Below are 17,960 nucleotides of genomic sequence, written 5' to 3' on the forward strand. Positions count from 1 at the left end.
CAAAGTGCCATTCAAGAAATGTCACTTAACTGTTAGGCTGGCTGTAGTGGCTAGAAAATAACTAAATGGAGCTGGTTTTTAAAAATGGCTATAGCCCCAAAATTGTTGCAAAACTTGAAACCCAAATTTAGGTCTAGTTCATTTCAAGATAAATCTATTTGTCAAAGAAAATAAAGATTTAGCTGTATACATAGCTATGCCTCCTTTGCTGCAAATAAAAGTATTTCATTTCCTTTGACTACTAGCGATTTTTCTTTTGTGAAAGTGAAATATGTTTGGTCTTAAAGTTTAGACCAATTTTCGGCTTTTTGTGAAACAGGCCCATGGTGACATCAAATGTATGGCCTTGAAAAAAGTTAAGGTGACACTTATGCAAGTTCCTAATAAGTTCACAACACAACAACAACGACTATTGAAGTCTTTTAAAGTTTTGTTAACATTCATATTATTGAATCTCTTTTTAAAAAATTTTGTAAACTATGTTTTAAATCCAAAAGAGCTACAACAATGTGAACCCACTGACACTTATGGGGCTCCGTACCTGCAATTGTTAGCATCATCAGGTGACCTCGATCCTTCCAAGTCTGCGATACCTTACTCCCAAAGCTGAAGAACTGTTTAAAGGGTGATATTAACTTTCGTTTTTGGCATTACTTGGAACATAGTTATCAGAGGTAAGTTCCGTTCGTCAGGTTGTTACTATTGTACTAATGACATTATAACGGCAGCGAAGCAATGAAGCACTTGTTTTGACGTATTAATGAAAAGAACATGAATAAAATATTTTGAATTCTATATTTCTGACATGATCACTAGTGCGTAATGGATTTGAAGGCAAATGACAAGGTTTACTAAAAGCATGTTTGGCTTTCTTGTACTTTTTTTTAGTGAAAAAATCTAAACATTTATTAAACTGGCTGCAATATTTTCTCAAAGATGTAAAACAGAACATATCCAAGGCGCAAAAAATCTACTCTTTTCTCTTTAAAAAAATCAACCTTCAACTCATCTCCAATTTGTGAAAATGAAAGTTAAAACTAAGGTTACAGGCCTACCCAACTACCAGACTCGGCACCTAAGGATCCTGAATTAACCGGTATATCGGACCAAACTACCCGTTTTCAAGGTGTGTGTCAGATCACATTTCGGAGTATCAGCCAGAACACCGACAGGATGAGCCCTGGCATGCTCGGCTGTCACCTTGATTGGATAGTAAACGATTGTCGTAAAATCGCTATATGATTTTAAAACCGGGTGCATAATTTTGAAAGCCACCTAGATGAACCTTAGACTGCCACATTAATCTAATACAATGCAAAAAAGCTCTATCAAAAGTGGTCAAAACATTCAAACCGAATGTCGTAAAGTCCCCATATATCCCCATAGAGACAATAAAATAGAGTACTCCAAAGTAAGAGTACAGTTTAAGGTTGTTCAGCCGAGCGTGGATGAGCCCGCAGTCGTGCTACAAAATTTGTTCTGGGGTATGATACTCCGAAATGCGATCTGACACACACCTTGAAAACGGGTAGCGTGGTCCGATATACCGGTTAATTCAGGATCCTTAGGTGCCGAGTCTGGTAGTTGGGTAGGCCTGGGTTAGAAAACGCCCATGTTTGAACAAAAATTCCAGGCATTCTACGCACCTGTAATCTTGGCAGTATAAGTTAGAAATTTTTGACCCAGTTTACAGAAATTGGGAGAAAAAATCATAACAACCACAGGGTTGTATATGTGTTAATTCTATTAATTTATTAAGGTGTTCATTAGTACAAATATAGAAATATCAATACACCATTCCTTTATAAATATGCCATATCGAATACAGATATTTAACCGGAAAGACATAGAGGAAAATGAAATGTACATAAAGAGACAATTAATACACTATTGTATTTACTTTAAAACGGTAATATGTTGCGTTGTTTAAATAAGTATGCGGCGCCTACTATTCCAAATTTAATATTTTCCCTATTGCTAAGGCATGAAGTGTTGGAGCTGAACGGTGTTTTGCGTCGTTTTTACGTGATATAGGTGTCTGTAATAGATCACAGTTCCGATGCCAAAAGCAAATTAGTTTCGGTTTCGCTTTCGGTTTAGTATATATAGGCCTAATTCTGAGCAAGTTTTTCTTCCAATATTACCGCGAACGACCCAGAAAGTAAAATCCATTAAATCCGACCTCTTACTCAATTAAATATCTTTTTGCATGATATTCTAAATTTACACTACAGTTATTGTTCCTTGGGTCTACCAAAGTTTACATTTTGTGTACGTGCATTTTTCAGTTTTTTTTTTTTTTAATTACTGACTGTTGGGGGACTGCCAAAAGTTGTTCTGATGCCATACCATAATAATACTAGATCTCCAAGTCAAATCATTAATGAGTATATATTTATTTAAAGGAGATTTAAGGATATTCCCATGCTGTATTAATGATTCTGCATGCCCGCACCATTGGTGTGCAACATTCTCGACAACTGGTTTTTAATGTGCTGTTTTGTTTCATTCCCTTCAAATATTTTGACATTTTGTTTACATTCTAGATGTATGAAGTGACTTAATGTTATTCCACATGGTTTTCAGTCTGCGTTCTCCACAGATGTACCATGCACATGTGTTAGACGGTGGATTTCCTTTTAAATGAAAGACTTTTTCCTGAACCTTTCCTATCTATCTTTTTTTTTTCAATTGATCCTTCAATAATTCTATAGAACACTTTAGAAAACCGTACAAGAAAAATTTCCCACAGAGTATCCTAAATTATATATATAACTATTTCCTGGTATTTTTCCCAAAAAGATCCTAATCCAATTTTCATATAGGACATTTTCTTCAGGAACCACAATGGCTTCTGAATCGTTTCGTTCATTCCAAATACAAATTGTTGGCATTAAAATATATTGAAAAAACAAAAAGAAAAACCCGTTAAATATTGCTTTTATTGTAGAGTCTAATATTTTTGCTCCCACGATTTATCAAGCTTGTCGCATAAATCGATCATGTACCAGTTACCAGCTACCTGGCAGATTAATTATCGTCATATAAAGAAATGTAAACTAAACACCTGACTGTCAAAACGAATTTGCCACTGCCATTTATTATTGCGCTATTCAACGGTGCTTTTCTTTTTGTTTGGGTTTCGCTCTCACTTTTATCTTGTTACCGTGGGGGTTGTGTTTATTACAAAACTGTTACTTTGTTTATTACTTTGGGCATTTTCTTAAGGAAATACAATGGCTTTTGATTCGTTTCGTTCATTTCAAATTCAAGTTGTTGAGATTTAAATACATTGGAAAATAAAATCGAAAACCTGATACATATAAATTTTATTGTAGAGACTAATATTTTTGCACCCACGATTTACCAAGCTTGTTGCGTAACACGATCACGTACCAGCTACCTGCTAGAAGCCAGGTTAATTATCGTTATGTTAAGAAATGTAAACTAAACACCTTTTTTGTGTAAACACTTCTTGGAAGGTCTATTTATGAGAAACGGGGTAAACCTATCTCATTATTCAAACAAATAGTGTGCGTATGTTTATGAAAAGTTAAGAAATGATAACCTTGACTGTCAAAACGAATTTGCCATTGTGATTTATCATTACGCTATTCAACAATGCGTTGCTTTTTGTTTGAGTTCGGCTCCCATTTATATCTCGTTGCCATGGGGATTCTGTTTATCACACAACTGTTACTATGTGTATTACATCCCTGATTACTCCTGTTCTGAACTCATAATCAAGGCGCATAGTGGTACATGAATGCAGTCATCATCAGGAGAAGAAAGTGTAATGATGCTAAATGGATTTTTTTAACCGCCATTTTCACAGAAAATACTGTTGAACATCATAGGAAGATATATTAAACACGAATTATATATTAAACCCTAAACAGATTTCCCTTCTGAATACAAAATACGTGATAAGTGGATGAGGCAGAGACAAAGCGTTGTTCTGTTACTTTTTTCAAGTTTTTCAGGGTTAATGTGCTGTTTTGTTTCATGCCCTTCAAATAATTTGACATTTTGTTTACATTCTAGATGTATGAAGTGACTTAATGTTATTCCACATGGTTTTCAGTCTGCGTTCTCCACAGATGTACCATGCACATGCTCGTTTTAACTCTTAATATTCTTAAAAATAAATTTAAAAATAAATCTAAGGCTTTATATTAAAAAGCTGGAGGATAAAACTTACATAAATGTGTTTATTACCCTCAAATAATAAAAGCTAGGTGTTGCTTGGTAAAAAATGTGAAAATGTTGTGAGGTGAGTGGGAACTGTCACCGCTGACAAAAACCGTTTTATGTGCTACACTCTCGAGTGTATAGACTCAATTCCTGTTTGTTTTCTCTGATGTAGGCTTAATAGAGATATAATAAGAGATTAAAGTGAGACAATATGCGTAGAACTGTCCCAGTCATGTCACTTGCTGTCTGCACCATCTTTTCCGATTTGTTTTTTCCTGTTCAGTTGCACACCCATGCCATGTGATTAACGCGCGAGTTAAAATGCTTTCTATAACACACGTGTCAAAGTCATTAAAAAAGACACATACCCGGTGAAAGTTTTCCATTTTCTTAAACATACACTTGCTGCCTTGTGTTTTTCATGTTATCAAGGTGTTATCACTCCGGGTTAGTCTATTGATCAATTGAACCACCAATAGCTTATGACAACAAGCGTTTTATCATCTTCACCACCAGTTATATAACATAAGTTGAAGGTGTCATTGAAATTTATTAAAGATGATTTTTGAGAAGGAAAGGGGATTACAATAAATAAATTTTATACTGGTATGTAAGTGCTATCACTTTCACTTTCGTTTATGACGTTCTCTGTAGTAGCATTTATTTATAAAGAGAGGTAACAATCCCAGTGACACAAAGGCTACGTCTTGATTTATCGATTAATGAGAGCCAGCTGTAATTAATAAATAAATGGAGTAAAGAACCAAATTAAACAGCCGTCATGGTTAACAAATGGAATATTTTTCCCTTTCTATTTGCCCTTTGCCACTCGACGCATTTTTTTTCTTTAACGTCCATGTAAATTGTATGACATGACATTTTTTCAGATGACAAGCGTTGAAATAGAGCTAGAACCTCTGAATGAACAACCGCAAGAAACTGGAAATGAAACTGTTCCTTCAGGGGGTCCGGTTGCCGCAGCGGAAGATGTCGCCAACACCGAACCGGTTCCCCGACCCGATGGGGGCTGGGGTTGGCTCGTCGTGCTTGGTTCTTTCATGAACCACGTTGTAATAGACGGTACGGCTTTCTCGATTGGCGTCATCTACGTGGAGCTCATCGATTACTTTGGCGCCTCCACGGCCGATACGGCATGGATTGGAGCCATTCAGTATGCCATGGTGAACTTGGCAGGTTAGTGCACAAGTTAATGACAACTACGGGGTACATCTTTTTTAGTCTATACAGCAAGTATTTTCAGCATCACTGACCTTGGTTAAAGACGTACAAGCGTTCTATTTATTGGAGGTGAGGCTACAACTGAAGATGAAACCCGGAATTATTATAAGTGCAGAGTACAGTGTTAACATTACTGTACACAGTAAATAATAGATTTCTATATACATGCCGATTTATCATCAAGTCTATGGGTCTTTCCGCTGTTTGTGACTGCATAACAATTCAATCACGTCACAATGACTTACGTTCTACTAAAAAAATGTCGGGGATACCTAAACGAGTTTCTTCGTGAATATTTAACCGAGTTTCGGTTTTTTACCAAGCTTCTTCTTTTTCACTTTTTTGCTACATTCTCGTCTGAAGAAAAAGGGTGTCAAGGTAACGAAACTAGGTCACTAGGCGCCTGTCAGCCCAGGGGGTAGGATATATGTCACATTAAGGTTGTCTCGTTCAATTAAATCGGACAAATCCACGGAGTGACGTGATAAACTGTTCACCTGACCAGACATCCTGTCAAAAAATATTATGGGGCCCATTTTTACTGAAATTGAAAACGGCAAACACTAGATTCCTTAAAAAACACTACTATGCAGGAAAATGTTCTATATTATGTTTGCCGTAACAGTTTGATCACAACATACAAAAACGAAAACGGTTTCATGTAAACTTGATTGCATTTTCACCCTCGAGATAGATTGAAATCAATAGCAATTTCCAATATTTCCACCCTATATAACCAGAAATTAAATTAAAAAGGAAGACCTGAAATTACACAACAATCACAAATACTTATTATTATTATTATTATTATTATTATTATTATTATTTCAGGTCCCGTGGCCGAGGCACTGTGCAAGACCTTTACACCCCGTACTATAGGAATGATAGGCACCGTCATCGCCGCTATTGGGTTCATACTCAGTATGTTTGCCACACAGATTTGGCAACTGTACATAACATTTGGCTTTCTGACAGGTAAGTTACAGTGCAGAAACTCTAATGTAATGTTCTACATCCAGGTATGTTCCCGGTTTAGAAAATAAACACTATGACCTCCAGTCTTGGCAGGTGCTCCTCTGTTTTTCGACGTAAAAGCACCTCAGATACCCTGCACGATCCAGATTTTTTCAGGAGGGGGATCATATGATTATTTTAACCCCCCCCCCCCTCAGATATTTTTGGAAAGAATTCAATGGGGATCTTTATACAGTGTTGTATATTTTCTTTCTCCTACTCTTGATTTTCCTCCAGCCAATGTCATGCTATAGGTGAGTCCCACAGGTGGTACAAATAACATGCATTGAAGGTCTTTAACAGCTACCTCCCTCACCCAAACATTTTCTCAGCTTACAGCCTGTGTGTGTGTGTGTGTGTGTGTATTCGACACAAAATTAAGTTCCCTATGCCATGCTACGTATGTTTCTGAAACACCCTCACCGTCTTCACCATTTATATTTCAGGGTTTGGGTTCGGCTTGAAATTTCTACCAAGCATTGTTTGCGTCCACGAGTACTTTGAAAAAAGACAATCTCTTGCGATGGGGATTGCCGTCTGTGGTACCGGGGTTGGCACTTTCGCTTTCGCACCCCTCTCCGAATACCTTATCGAGATATACGGCTGGCAAGGTGCCCTACTCATTGAATCCGCCATCATACTGCATGGCGTTGCTTTTAGCGCCCTCTTCGTTCCTCTGGAGAAAAAATCACGGGAGACACGGGAAGACGAGGCATCTCTCATATCCAAATTAAAGGCAGCTTGGAAAATCACAAAGGAGCTGATCGTTGAAATGATGGATTTTAGACTTTTCAAAAACCCAAAATTTGACGTCTACTGTGTCTGTATGTTCCTATTCGCTGTTGGCTACGTTGTTCCGATGACGTACCTTCCAGAACGCGCTGTGAAACAAGGCTACTCTCCGCGAGAGGGCGCTTGGCTCGTTTCTGTTCTGGGAATTTTAAACATGCTGGGGCGCATCTTCGTAGCCGGAGTTGGAGACCGAAAATGCGTGAATCGTTTCTGGATGTTCACTATATGTATCCTCATCAGTGGTGTTATAACCGGTGGAAGCTTTTTGGCAAATTACATCTACTGGCTGCAGATGACGTATTCTGGGTGTTACGGTTTTATGATAGGTAAATATTAGGTGCTACGATTGCCATAAAGAGCAATCGTACGCTAATTTTTAAGATGGTGTGCAATTGTAAAATATGTTGGAAATTGAAATATGTAAAACAGACGTATATCATATTTTCTACCTTTACAATTAATATGAATTCAACTACGTGTGTTTATGTAGGACACTTAAATTTATTAATCTGTTTTATTAATTACTATTATCACTTCCAGGTATCTTCATTTCTTTGGAGTCTGTCGTGTTAAGAGATTTAATCAGCCTTGAGAACCTGACCAAGGGCTATGGTTTGGCCATATTTGTTGGTTATGGGATAGGGTCATTGGTCGCTACGCCATTCACTGGTAGGTTGTTTTTATGTCACTTTAAGTACATTTACAGGTCTTTTGCATGTGGTAACTTAACTTTATGGCGGTCGGCATCTTGTCGCTTCTGCACGATGCTGAAGAGGCGAATCCTTGCAAATGTATGGCTGTCGATTGGCCAATGGTTAATTTGAGACAAGTTTTATCTGAATTTGGCTGTAATTCCAATGCCATATATCGCAGCTTTGAATATTATACTACTTATTACAAATTATATTACGTACAGTGTTTGAATATCTTTATTACCTTTTTTTTTTTTTTTTTTTTTTTTTTTTTTTTTTTAGATTAGAGTCTGATATTTTTTAATATATTCTTGTTAAGTCATGGCCTTTTGTAAAAATGTGGCCAACAAAACTGGCGATTATTAACCTTGGTTGGAGACAGCAACAAATATGACAAGGCCGGAGAGCTTCAATTCTCAATTTGCAAGCAACTCGCGTTGAAAATAAAATCAAAAATATAACTTAGACATCGGGTATAGAATTCCTGTGAAAGAAACTAAGACTCATTGCCCTGTTCGTTTTTATTCATTTACAGGCTGGATCTTTGATGTGACCCAAAATTACGACAACTCGTTCTTGGTTTCGGGAGGGCTTCTGGTGGCAAGTGCTCTTTCCATGGTACTCATACCTTGTTTGAAGCGATGTGATGCCAGGACGGAAACTCCAGCAAATTGACCTCTGACCCGGTTCGTCCGTCCAACATACTGACATTCGTTAATTTCTGTAATTACTACTGGATACTTGCACCTGATATATAATACTGAGAAATGCTCCCATAATTCAGCCAGAAAAGGCCAATAGGGAAGAATAAAGACCAGAGACCTCTTCATTTACCTGGTCACGCAATTTATTATGCATAATGAACTTTATCAGTGCACAGTTTTTATATCAATGTTCTAAATTATTTCTGTATAATGCAGGTGGTATTTTGCTTGTTTTAAGCGTTTTTGATATCATTAACGGAATTTACCGCACAGCCAACAAAAAAAAGTACTGCCATATTTACACAGAGACGATTTTTTGTTAATTTTTACCTTCTCAAATTAACAAATTTCTGGTGAAAATAATTGTTTTTGTTTATCATCAACTTCTAATTAAGCACACAATCTGATCAGCTTTTTAAGGAAATAAAATATATCTAAACATTTTTTGTGAAAAGTCAGTAATTTTACATTATGCAATTAAGTACAGTTTTTGTTGATAAAGACTACAAAACAAACAGCAATACAGAAATCTAACACTGAAAAATTTATAAGGAGCATTGACATTGATAATTAAACATACTGTACTAAATAAAAACAGGTAAATAAAAATATTAAAGAAATTACGTATTAATAGATTAAATGAACAAGGAAAACAAATAATGGCAAATTAAAGAAGACAGGCCAAATAAACAAAGACAAACCATGAAGATAAAGCTAAAACTTTCAGAAATACAGCTGACAGATATCAGTACCGGTCCAGTGCACATAAACATCTTCTTGTTAATTTGTAAATAATATCATTTCTTACTGAACTGGGCATTATTTCCACAATTAGCATACAGCCCACAGTATTGTTCCACATAGTCTTGATAACTTTTCATCCATGCCTGCATATCTGTGTTAGTATATGTAAAGCATGGTACAGGTACCATACAAGGCAACCAATAGATGGCGCTGGGGGGAGCAAGACCAGCAGCAGCAGCAGCCTCTGCACGCGTCTTATCATATTGCTGCCATGCTGACCATTCTATGTCATCTTTGGGGTCATTTTTGTGATGATTATTATGAGATTTTGTTTTGTAGTCACGGCTCTGTCTATAGTAATAATCTGCAGTGCTATATTGCCCATAGTGGTCACTGTCATAAACTGTATAACCACCTTCATAATACTGATCTGCCTTGTTTTCAGTATCATAATTACCCCTGTGTATATTATCATAGTGTGAGCCACTGTCTTCTCTAAAGTATTCCTCTGTATATGCATCAGCGTAATATTGTTCTGAACCAGGATACCACTGATTTTCAGCACTATAGCCTCCATAACAGCTGTATTGGCAAAGATTAGTGCTCTGTTGCTGAATCACATCATCGCCATCAAAGCATGTGTCTTCTATTTCATCTTCACTGTTACTCTCGTCAGATGAGTAAGAGTAGATTGAATTAGACCTTGTGGATTCAAACTCAGAGGAAGAAGCCCTTTCTCCATCATCTCCACCATCCTGTGCAGCAATGGAATTCCTGGAGTCCAGTGCCCACTTTAGCCCATAATTATTTTCAACATCAAGTGTGCTTAGCTCATCGGACCGCATGTTTCCATTCAAAACTCCACCTAATTTTATTTGGGGGGTATCATAATTTTCTTTTATATTAACTGCTAACTGGGTGGTATTACCCTGGGCTTTTCCACATATATTTGCACTTGTACTCTGATGGCTGTCTGTCTTTTCTGCCTTGTCTGCCTTTTCTGAACTAGTTTTTGGGCGTGTGATTTTTCCAGCATAATTGGGTATTTCTTCTGGTAAATGTTTTCCACTTTTGTATTCTTTCTCTCCTGAAACTTGGTCAGGATGCTTCTGCAAACTGCTGGAACTAGACCTATTTGTTACATCTTTGGAATCATATCTGCACAACATGTGGTGTTGATCTAAGTGAATTTTCTGCAGTAAGAATCCTATCTCATTTGCCAGGGAAGACCACTGTTGTGTCTCTATCTCATCTGGTGTTTCTTCTTTATCATCAACTGCCTTGGCCACTTCTGTTGCTTCCTCGCTCTCTTTTAAATCTTGGTGCAGAACGTCCCTTCCATCCTGTTGTTTGAAAGCTTGGTGACTTTTAAGGACATTGTTGTATGCTAATCTGACACTGTTTGTCGTCTTCTTCAACTGTAATTTCGATAAGATGCTTGCAACAATTTGGTCTTTCTCTGAGTGACTCTTTGAAGTCCCTGTGTCACATGTTGGTACGCTATTGGAAGCCATTGTAGACATCTGTGACGGTGCATCATGGGGTGGAAGGGGGCATTTATCTTCTAGATCAAAATCTGGAACTGAGCCCTCTTTTGAGGAACAATAATCTTCATTGCCACTGTGCTTTATTTGGCCTGTTTTGTTTTGTTTCTTATTTTTCTTATATCTTCCACCATCTTTGGTACCATTGAGAAAATTGGCAGACAAACAGGACACCTCTTCACTGAAATTAGTCTGCTTTAAGCCACATTCATTTTCTGGAGTCAGACAAGTACCTGTGGCCTCATCACCCATATCAGAACAATTGTCCTTCTGGGTGTTCATGTAGCCCATCTTGGTCCTGACATATTTAGCTACCTGGTGGCCAGCAGTTGGTTCACCACCTGCTTCCTCTGGTCTCGTAATTATCTGTTCACTAGAAACCAAGTCACCCATTTGAAGATAGTCAATATTCTTTGCAAGGTCTGTTGGTAAAGGATCTATAAAGAAACAAAATGATTGCAATACATAACATCTAAAATATAATTTACAGGAAACATGACAGTCTGTTACAGTATTAATTATTGGTTGACATGGGGCCAAATGTACCTAAATAAAAGGAAATGTTTCAAAATCAGAATCTGCAGTTTGTACAGAAGTAAAAACAAGGCAGCAAAGCTGTCAAATGTACAGACAAAAACCAGAAAATAAAAATGCAGAAAATAGGATACTGTCAATTCTGATGCACTGATGTATTATGCTTTCTGTAACTGCATAGCCAACATTGAATTCTAATTCTGCTAAAACAGTGGATTAGGATGAAAGTAAAATGTGTAACAAGCATTAGACTGAATTCCCATACCTAGATCAATCTACGAGGATCAATCCAACTCCCACATTGAAAATTCCAGTATGTGAAAGATAAAAATTTTCACAAAAAAACCTCTATAACTTCCAGAAAATTAACTAATGAGACAGATTTTCCAACTAAAGCTGTATTTTAGTCCTATGTTTCTTTCCTTAAAGTGTAAAAAGAGCAAGTGACATGGTTTTCCTTTCACAGTCACAACGGAGGCAGTGCCCAAAATAGGGTTTTGTTCATTTTTGATGCAATATAACACAATGCTTAACAGCATAATAACCATCAGTTTTTTAATGATAAAATAAAACTATCATGGATATTCACAAAATGTGTCTAGCCCATAGAGTTCAGACACACTTTGAAAATCCCAAAATCTAAACAAGAGAAACTGAATTGAAAAGAGTTTATTTCCATTTTCAATACCTTTTTTTACATAAAAAAAATAATCGATTTACTGTCATTTTTATATGATCAATTAAAATATGTTGTCAAAGGAAAAATATCAATAGAACAAATTTAAATGTCCAAATTGCTCCATTCTTAGTGAATGATTGAATCTGACGAACTGCAATGATATGAGTTCCTTTCCATTTTTGATACTTTATTACACAATGCACAATAAATGGTGTACTGTCATTTTTATATAATCAACTAACAATATTTTTAAGAAGCATAAAATGTCAAAACAACACTTTTACATATCTAATTTGTTCCATAATGAGACTGTTAACATGCCTAAGAATTAAATCTGAAGAAAAACCACTTATATACCAAAAGGCTAATAACTTCATCAAAACTTAACTGATCAGGCTTATTTTCAAACTTGATCTGTATATTAGTCAGACTGATCACTCCTTTAAGTTTCAAGACAAAAGGCTGATTGGTTTTCCTTAAAATGCGTTATCAGTGTTACATATATGCTGAATAATGGGAAAAAAAAGCATAACTTTAAATTTGTAAAAATAGTCCAATCAAGCCAATTTTCGAACTTGACCTGCGTATTATGGATATTCATCAGTTCTGTAAGTTTCAAGCCAAAAGGTAAAATGGTTTTCCACTTATCGTGTTATCGGTGCTGCATATATGCTGAAAAAAGTGAAAAAACAGCATAAATTCCCTAAAAGTGACCCGATCATGCTGGTTTTCGAACTTGACCTGCATATTATGAATATTCATCAGTTCTGTAAGTTTCAAGCCAAAAGGTAAAATGGTTTTCCACTTATCGTGTTATCGGTGCTGCATATATGCTGAAAAAAAGTGAAAAAACAGCATAAATTCCCTAAAAGTGACCCGATCACGCTGATTTTCGAATTTGACCTGCATATTATGAATATTCATCAGTTCTGTAAGTTTCAAGCCAAAAGGTAAAACGGTTTTTCACTTATCGTGTTATCGGTGCTGCATATATGCTGAAAAAAGTGAAAAAAACAGCATAAATTCCCTAAAAGTGACCCGATCATGCTGATTTTCGAACTTGACCTGCATATTATGAATATTCATCAGTTCTGTAAGTTTCAAGCCAAAAGGTAAAACGGTTTTTCACTTATCGTGTTATCGGTGGAAGTGCACGACGGCGACGACGGCAGACGCAGGTGACTGCTATATGTACAGACACATCTGTGTCTGTACATAAAAATGTGTGAAAAGGCAAATCAGGCTGCCTGCCTCAAGTTTGAACAGCATTTCAGAAAACAGCCTCAGTACTTGAGGTCATAGACAGGGACTACATAAATCATTAGGGCAGGATACAATGTTAAAATTCCCCATCAAATCACATCCAAAAGCTTAAATTTAGAAATATAGTGAAAAAATATTAAAAATTAAATTTTCTTCATCAGTTCCCACCTGGTAACACCTCAATGCGTGTGCCACACTTGGCTTCAATTGCTCTCATCTGTTGCTCTTCTCCACCCTCACATACAAAGGTAACCGCCACACCATAGGAGCCTGAAACCACCATATTTGTAATTGTTCCACTAACTTAATTATTCATCTAATTTCATTGAAAGGGATAATAACTCTTCGTTTTGGGCAAAAATGAATTTTCCTGGAGTAAACAACAATTTTCCCATACTTACCAATGGTTAATGAATCCATTTTTACATTCAAAGTTAGTCCTTGGTTTTTTTCTAAAAAGTTTGTTTTTTGTTAAAATCTCTTAAGAGATTATAACAGAGTATAGCCATCAATGGAGGTCACGTGATCTAAAGTCAAGCTCAGATATCAAAATAATAGCTATAACTGCTGTTTTTGTGGTAAAACAGATTACATTATATTTCTATGAGTTGTTCACAATGATTTTATTATGAAATATAGATCTCATACGAAGAGTTATTATCCCTTTAATAATCAAAGGAGAATGTTTTAATATTAAACTAATGAATATTAAAATACCTAAGGCAAGGAACAGTAATTAAAATTTTCATTTAAGTCTATTTCAGAAGTGATTTTTTTTTTTTTGCACAAAAAGGAATCAATTCATTTTTACTCTCAATCGTGTGTGCTATAATATTGAGAGAAATATTTACCACATACCCAGCATTTTGTCAACATATACATAAAAAGTTAGTGGAGAAAAATAAAAAAGTTAGACTAAATCTTCAACCTACAGATTGGCTGTCCCACTGGTCAAAAACTTCAGGCTTTTAATTTCAAAGGTGAATTCTTTTTTTTTTTTTTATCAGTGGACCTTTTTACCCACCCCCACCCCTTAATCCAAATGAAGAAATGGCATACAAACAAGGACCATATTTTGTCCAGAAAATGAAGGGAGGGGGGTCAAAGTTCAACCCCCCCTCCCCCCCCCCCCCCCCAACCTAGAGGCCTGAATTACCATATCTCCCTGCCCTGCCTATCCTGTGTAGGTATGTCTCATGATCTCTGGGCAGGTCAAGATTGATGACCAGATTGACCCTCTCTGCATCTATACCTCTAGAAGTCTGTTAAAAAAAATTCAACGACTCGAAATAAACTGCACACACATTTTGATTTGATCAAACAGAATATCATAATCAACATTTAAAAAGCATAACAACCATCTTCATCAAGTCTAAACATATTACTTTAAAGTTGTTAAATAAATATGAATGTGTAAATTCATCCATTTTTTTTAACTGACACTCAATTTCACTTCCATCATTATTCTAATAGAGTTGTAGTAATAAGCAAAAAAATTTGGGCTCACTGTACAGTAGTAAAGTAAATTTAAACCAAATGCCTACATTTTCACCATCATACCACAGGCATGACATTCCCAACTTTGATCAAAGGACCTTGAAAAAACATGTGGACAATCCACGGGACTAAGGCCTTTCACAAAAGGTTCAAACATGTCTTATTGATAAAAACACATCTTAATATTCTTTAAAACAATTTCCTTTTTTTGCTAACTAAAAAGATGTATTCTCTTTACCAAGTCTGTGGATATGAGCACCCTGCAGTGGAACTTCTTCAACTTATCCATGGCTTCCATTCTTGACTGCTGGTCCTGGCTGCCGGATATACAGGTGGAGGGCCAACCTTTAGAATTAAGGATGTCACACAAGGTTTGTGCTCTGCAATCAAATCAAAATAGTTTTCATCTCTTATAAACTATGACTAAATAAACACTAAAATGTATGCAGGAATTTTCAGCTTTTTTACTGCTCAAAATAGCTGTTATTTCATACAGTTCACACAATTTCATACCTTGTCTGCAGATTGGAGAAGAGTAAACACTGATGAAAGTCCACAGATGAAAAAAGTTTTACGAGCCACTTTATCTTCTCTTCAAACACCTTCTGTGGTAGTGGATGATAGAGAACAGTTTGAAAATACTGTTTAATACCTGTAAAGAAGAAAGAAATGCACCTTGTTTGAACATAAATAACTAAAGGTCCTTCTTGACTTGAATTTTTGTCTGGTTAAATATGAAGCTACTGCCTCAAAATGAAACTAAAATGTGTAAGTTCAGAAATTTAAAACAGTAAAATTAAAAATAAACAGCTGCATTACCTAATAAAGCTGGATCATTAGCATTCAGCCTCATAAAGGTTGGATTCCTCATATATTTGGTCAAATGTTGAGCCAGATACTCAGGATATGTGGCAGACAAAGCCAACATCTGTTTATTCTCTGGGAGCATTGAGTAGATCCAGCTGAAATGAATTAAAATACCTACAACATGTTAAATTGCTTCTTAAATATTACTAGACTTTGACTTTACAATTTAAAAGTTTTTGGAATAAAATCATACAAATGTTTCCAGAACTGAACAATAAACATACTTTATCTGTTCCTGAAAGCTGTCTTCTAGCAGCTTATCTGCCTCATCCAATATAAACATCCTGATGCTGTCAGTCTTCAGAATCTTTTGCTCTATTAGCTGCTTGACACGTCCTAAAAAAACACAGTGATGTTTACTGCACTAAAAATAGTTTAATATTTATTAAGAAAAAGTTCAATATAAATAAATATATGCTTCCTAACATATTCTTAAACTTCTCAACAAAACTAATGCATTTTCCTCCGTCATTAATCATATAACTGTGAATCTATTTTTTTGTTGTTGTTGTTTTTTTAGAACAGTGTGATGTGAGGAACTAAACATTAACTGTGTTAATATCCATGTACTAGTAGGCATATCACAGCCTATATGCAGAAGTCACAATATAACAAGTATGGTAGCCTGTAACATGTACTTCAATTTGAAAACAATGTGTTGTTTTCTCTCATCTCACCAGGGGACCCCACAGCAATATGACACTTCCTCAGTTTCTGTCTGTCCTCATTCAGTGGTATTCCTCCTATAAATGTATGACACAGCAATCCTTTCATGGCACTGCCTATAGATGTCAGCACATCCTGGATCTGTAAGGCTATCTCCCTAGTTGGTGCCAAGACAAGCACCTGGAAAGAAAGGAGACGGTTCTTTATTTTGGTCAGGGCGACATTGATGACTGTTAGCAGAAGCATTTCTAGGATTTTAACTACAAGGGAGGTAGGAGGCCCTAAGAAGGACAAGTTAATAAATAAATAAAAAAGGTTAATAAATCAATAGTTTATAATATATTTAAAATTTGTAAAAAAAAAACATTAAAAATATTGAAAAAAAAAAATACCAGTGGTCCTTATTGCCAATTGAGGTATGCTCTAAGTCTGGAAGGCTAAACAGTTCTTGGCACAGAGTAATGACTTTTCTTAATTTCTCTGGTGTCTTTAACATTACATATTTTGTTTTCCCAAAATACTATAGAATGACCCAGATATTATTTACCTGTGTGCTGTTGCTCTCCAGTGCCAAGCTTTCAAGTGCTATCACGCTGAAAACACAGGTCTTTCCAGTGCCAGACTTTGCTTGAACTATCAAATCTGAAAAGGTCATAAAATGGCTTAATCAACATCAATAACACTGTCAAAATGTTAGTGCATGCTAGAGTTTAAAGAACTAGCTAGTATTCTACACAGCACAAATAAAACAAACATGTAAGAAAAACATCTCTTGGGCAGCAGAAAATCTTTAAACCTGCGATTTTTTTTTCAAACCTCTGGCAGTAATCTACAGTACTGTATGGTGCTTACATGTACATTAATTTCACACCAGTCCATAAAGCACGTACAGAAAGTAAACAAGCTATCTGTACAAATAAACCTTCTTGCACATGAAAGTCTTCAATTACAAGACACAATTTCTATTAACATTCTTAAAGAAGAGATACTGTACACCGTCAGAGTTCAAATAAAATTACATTAAACTGTACAAATTACATGCACGCTGCACATCTTATTTGTGGATTTACGTACAGTACAGTAAGAATTTGACGCTGCTTTTCTTTGGCAACACGATCGATTTCAACAAAACAAATAAGTACTACTATAATGTCTCTTACCCAGACCACACCTTCCTATAGGTATAGCCTTTAACTGTATTGGGGAAGGTCTAACAAATCCAGAATCTTTTAGACCACTCAGAACAGAATCTGACAAATACAACCCGGCAAAATCTATGTTTTCAGTGATGTTAACATCGGCAGTTCGACTTTTTCCGCCCAAATTATGGGCGATTCTACTTTGTTCTGCCATTTTCTTTTAGTTTAACTAATCAATAAAAAAATTAAAAAGAGACGTGTTCCTAAAAATGCAGAAAACGCAGGTACGTATTTGGACACCATGCTACCTCGTCCTCCATGTTTGATTCGTCTGCCACACGAACATGTATTGACAGTTGTGATTGGATGAAGAGTGTTTTAACCAATTAAAT

General features: G+C 36.0%; 2 protein-coding genes across 2 annotated transcripts; one reads left to right on the forward strand and one right to left on the reverse strand.

Annotated features, from left to right (window-relative positions):
- The first annotated feature begins 537 nt into the window (after positions 1-537).
- LOC106172575 (monocarboxylate transporter 13) lies at positions 538-9,076 on the forward strand. The gene is made up of 6 exons (XM_013553354.2): positions 538-674; positions 5,082-5,388; positions 6,265-6,408; positions 6,894-7,565; positions 7,780-7,908; positions 8,467-9,076. The coding sequence occupies exons 2-6, from the start codon at positions 5,082-5,084 to the stop codon at positions 8,604-8,606; spliced, it is 1,392 nt and encodes a 463-aa protein (XP_013408808.1). The 5' UTR covers positions 538-674; the 3' UTR covers positions 8,607-9,076.
- Positions 8,761-17,910, reverse strand: LOC106172574 (uncharacterized). The gene is made up of 10 exons (XM_013553353.2): positions 17,590-17,910; positions 16,977-17,071; positions 16,441-16,609; positions 15,988-16,099; positions 15,716-15,858; positions 15,410-15,548; positions 15,135-15,276; positions 14,556-14,661; positions 13,568-13,669; positions 8,761-11,360 (listed from the first exon to the last, which is right to left on the reverse strand). The coding sequence occupies exons 1-10, from the start codon at positions 17,780-17,782 to the stop codon at positions 9,433-9,435; spliced, it is 3,129 nt and encodes a 1,042-aa protein (XP_013408807.1). The 5' UTR covers positions 17,783-17,910; the 3' UTR covers positions 8,761-9,432.
- Positions 17,911-17,960: the final 50 nt, after the last annotated feature.

The sequence above is a fragment of the Lingula anatina genome, chromosome 6, assembly GCF_051362555.1.
Source record: "Lingula anatina isolate TDL-2025a chromosome 6, LinAna3.0, whole genome shotgun sequence".
Classification (NCBI taxonomy): Eukaryota; Metazoa; Brachiopoda; class Lingulata; order Lingulida; family Lingulidae; genus Lingula; species Lingula anatina.

Bases quoted from the DNA above. Each gene is read 5' to 3' on its own strand.
- LOC106172575 (XM_013553354.2), top strand. From the start codon at position 5,082: ATGACAAGCGTTGAAATAGAGCTAGAACCTCTGAATGAACAACCGCAA. The intron at 5,389-6,264 runs GTTAGTGCACAA...TTATTATTTCAG, and splicing joins TGCCATGGTGAACTTGGCAG to GTCCCGTGGCCGAGGCACTG. The intron at 7,566-7,779 runs GTAAATATTAGG...TATCACTTCCAG, and splicing joins GTGTTACGGTTTTATGATAG to GTATCTTCATTTCTTTGGAG.
- LOC106172574 (XM_013553353.2), bottom strand. From the start codon at position 17,782: ATGGCAGAACAAAGTAGAATCGCCCATAATTTGGGCGGAAAAAGTCGA. The intron at 15,549-15,715 runs GTAATGCAGCTG...TCTTCTTTACAG, and splicing joins TAATGATCCAGCTTTATTAG to GTATTAAACAGTATTTTCAA. The intron at 15,277-15,409 runs GTATGAAATTGT...ATTTGATTGCAG, and splicing joins TTCTCCAATCTGCAGACAAG to AGCACAAACCTTGTGTGACA.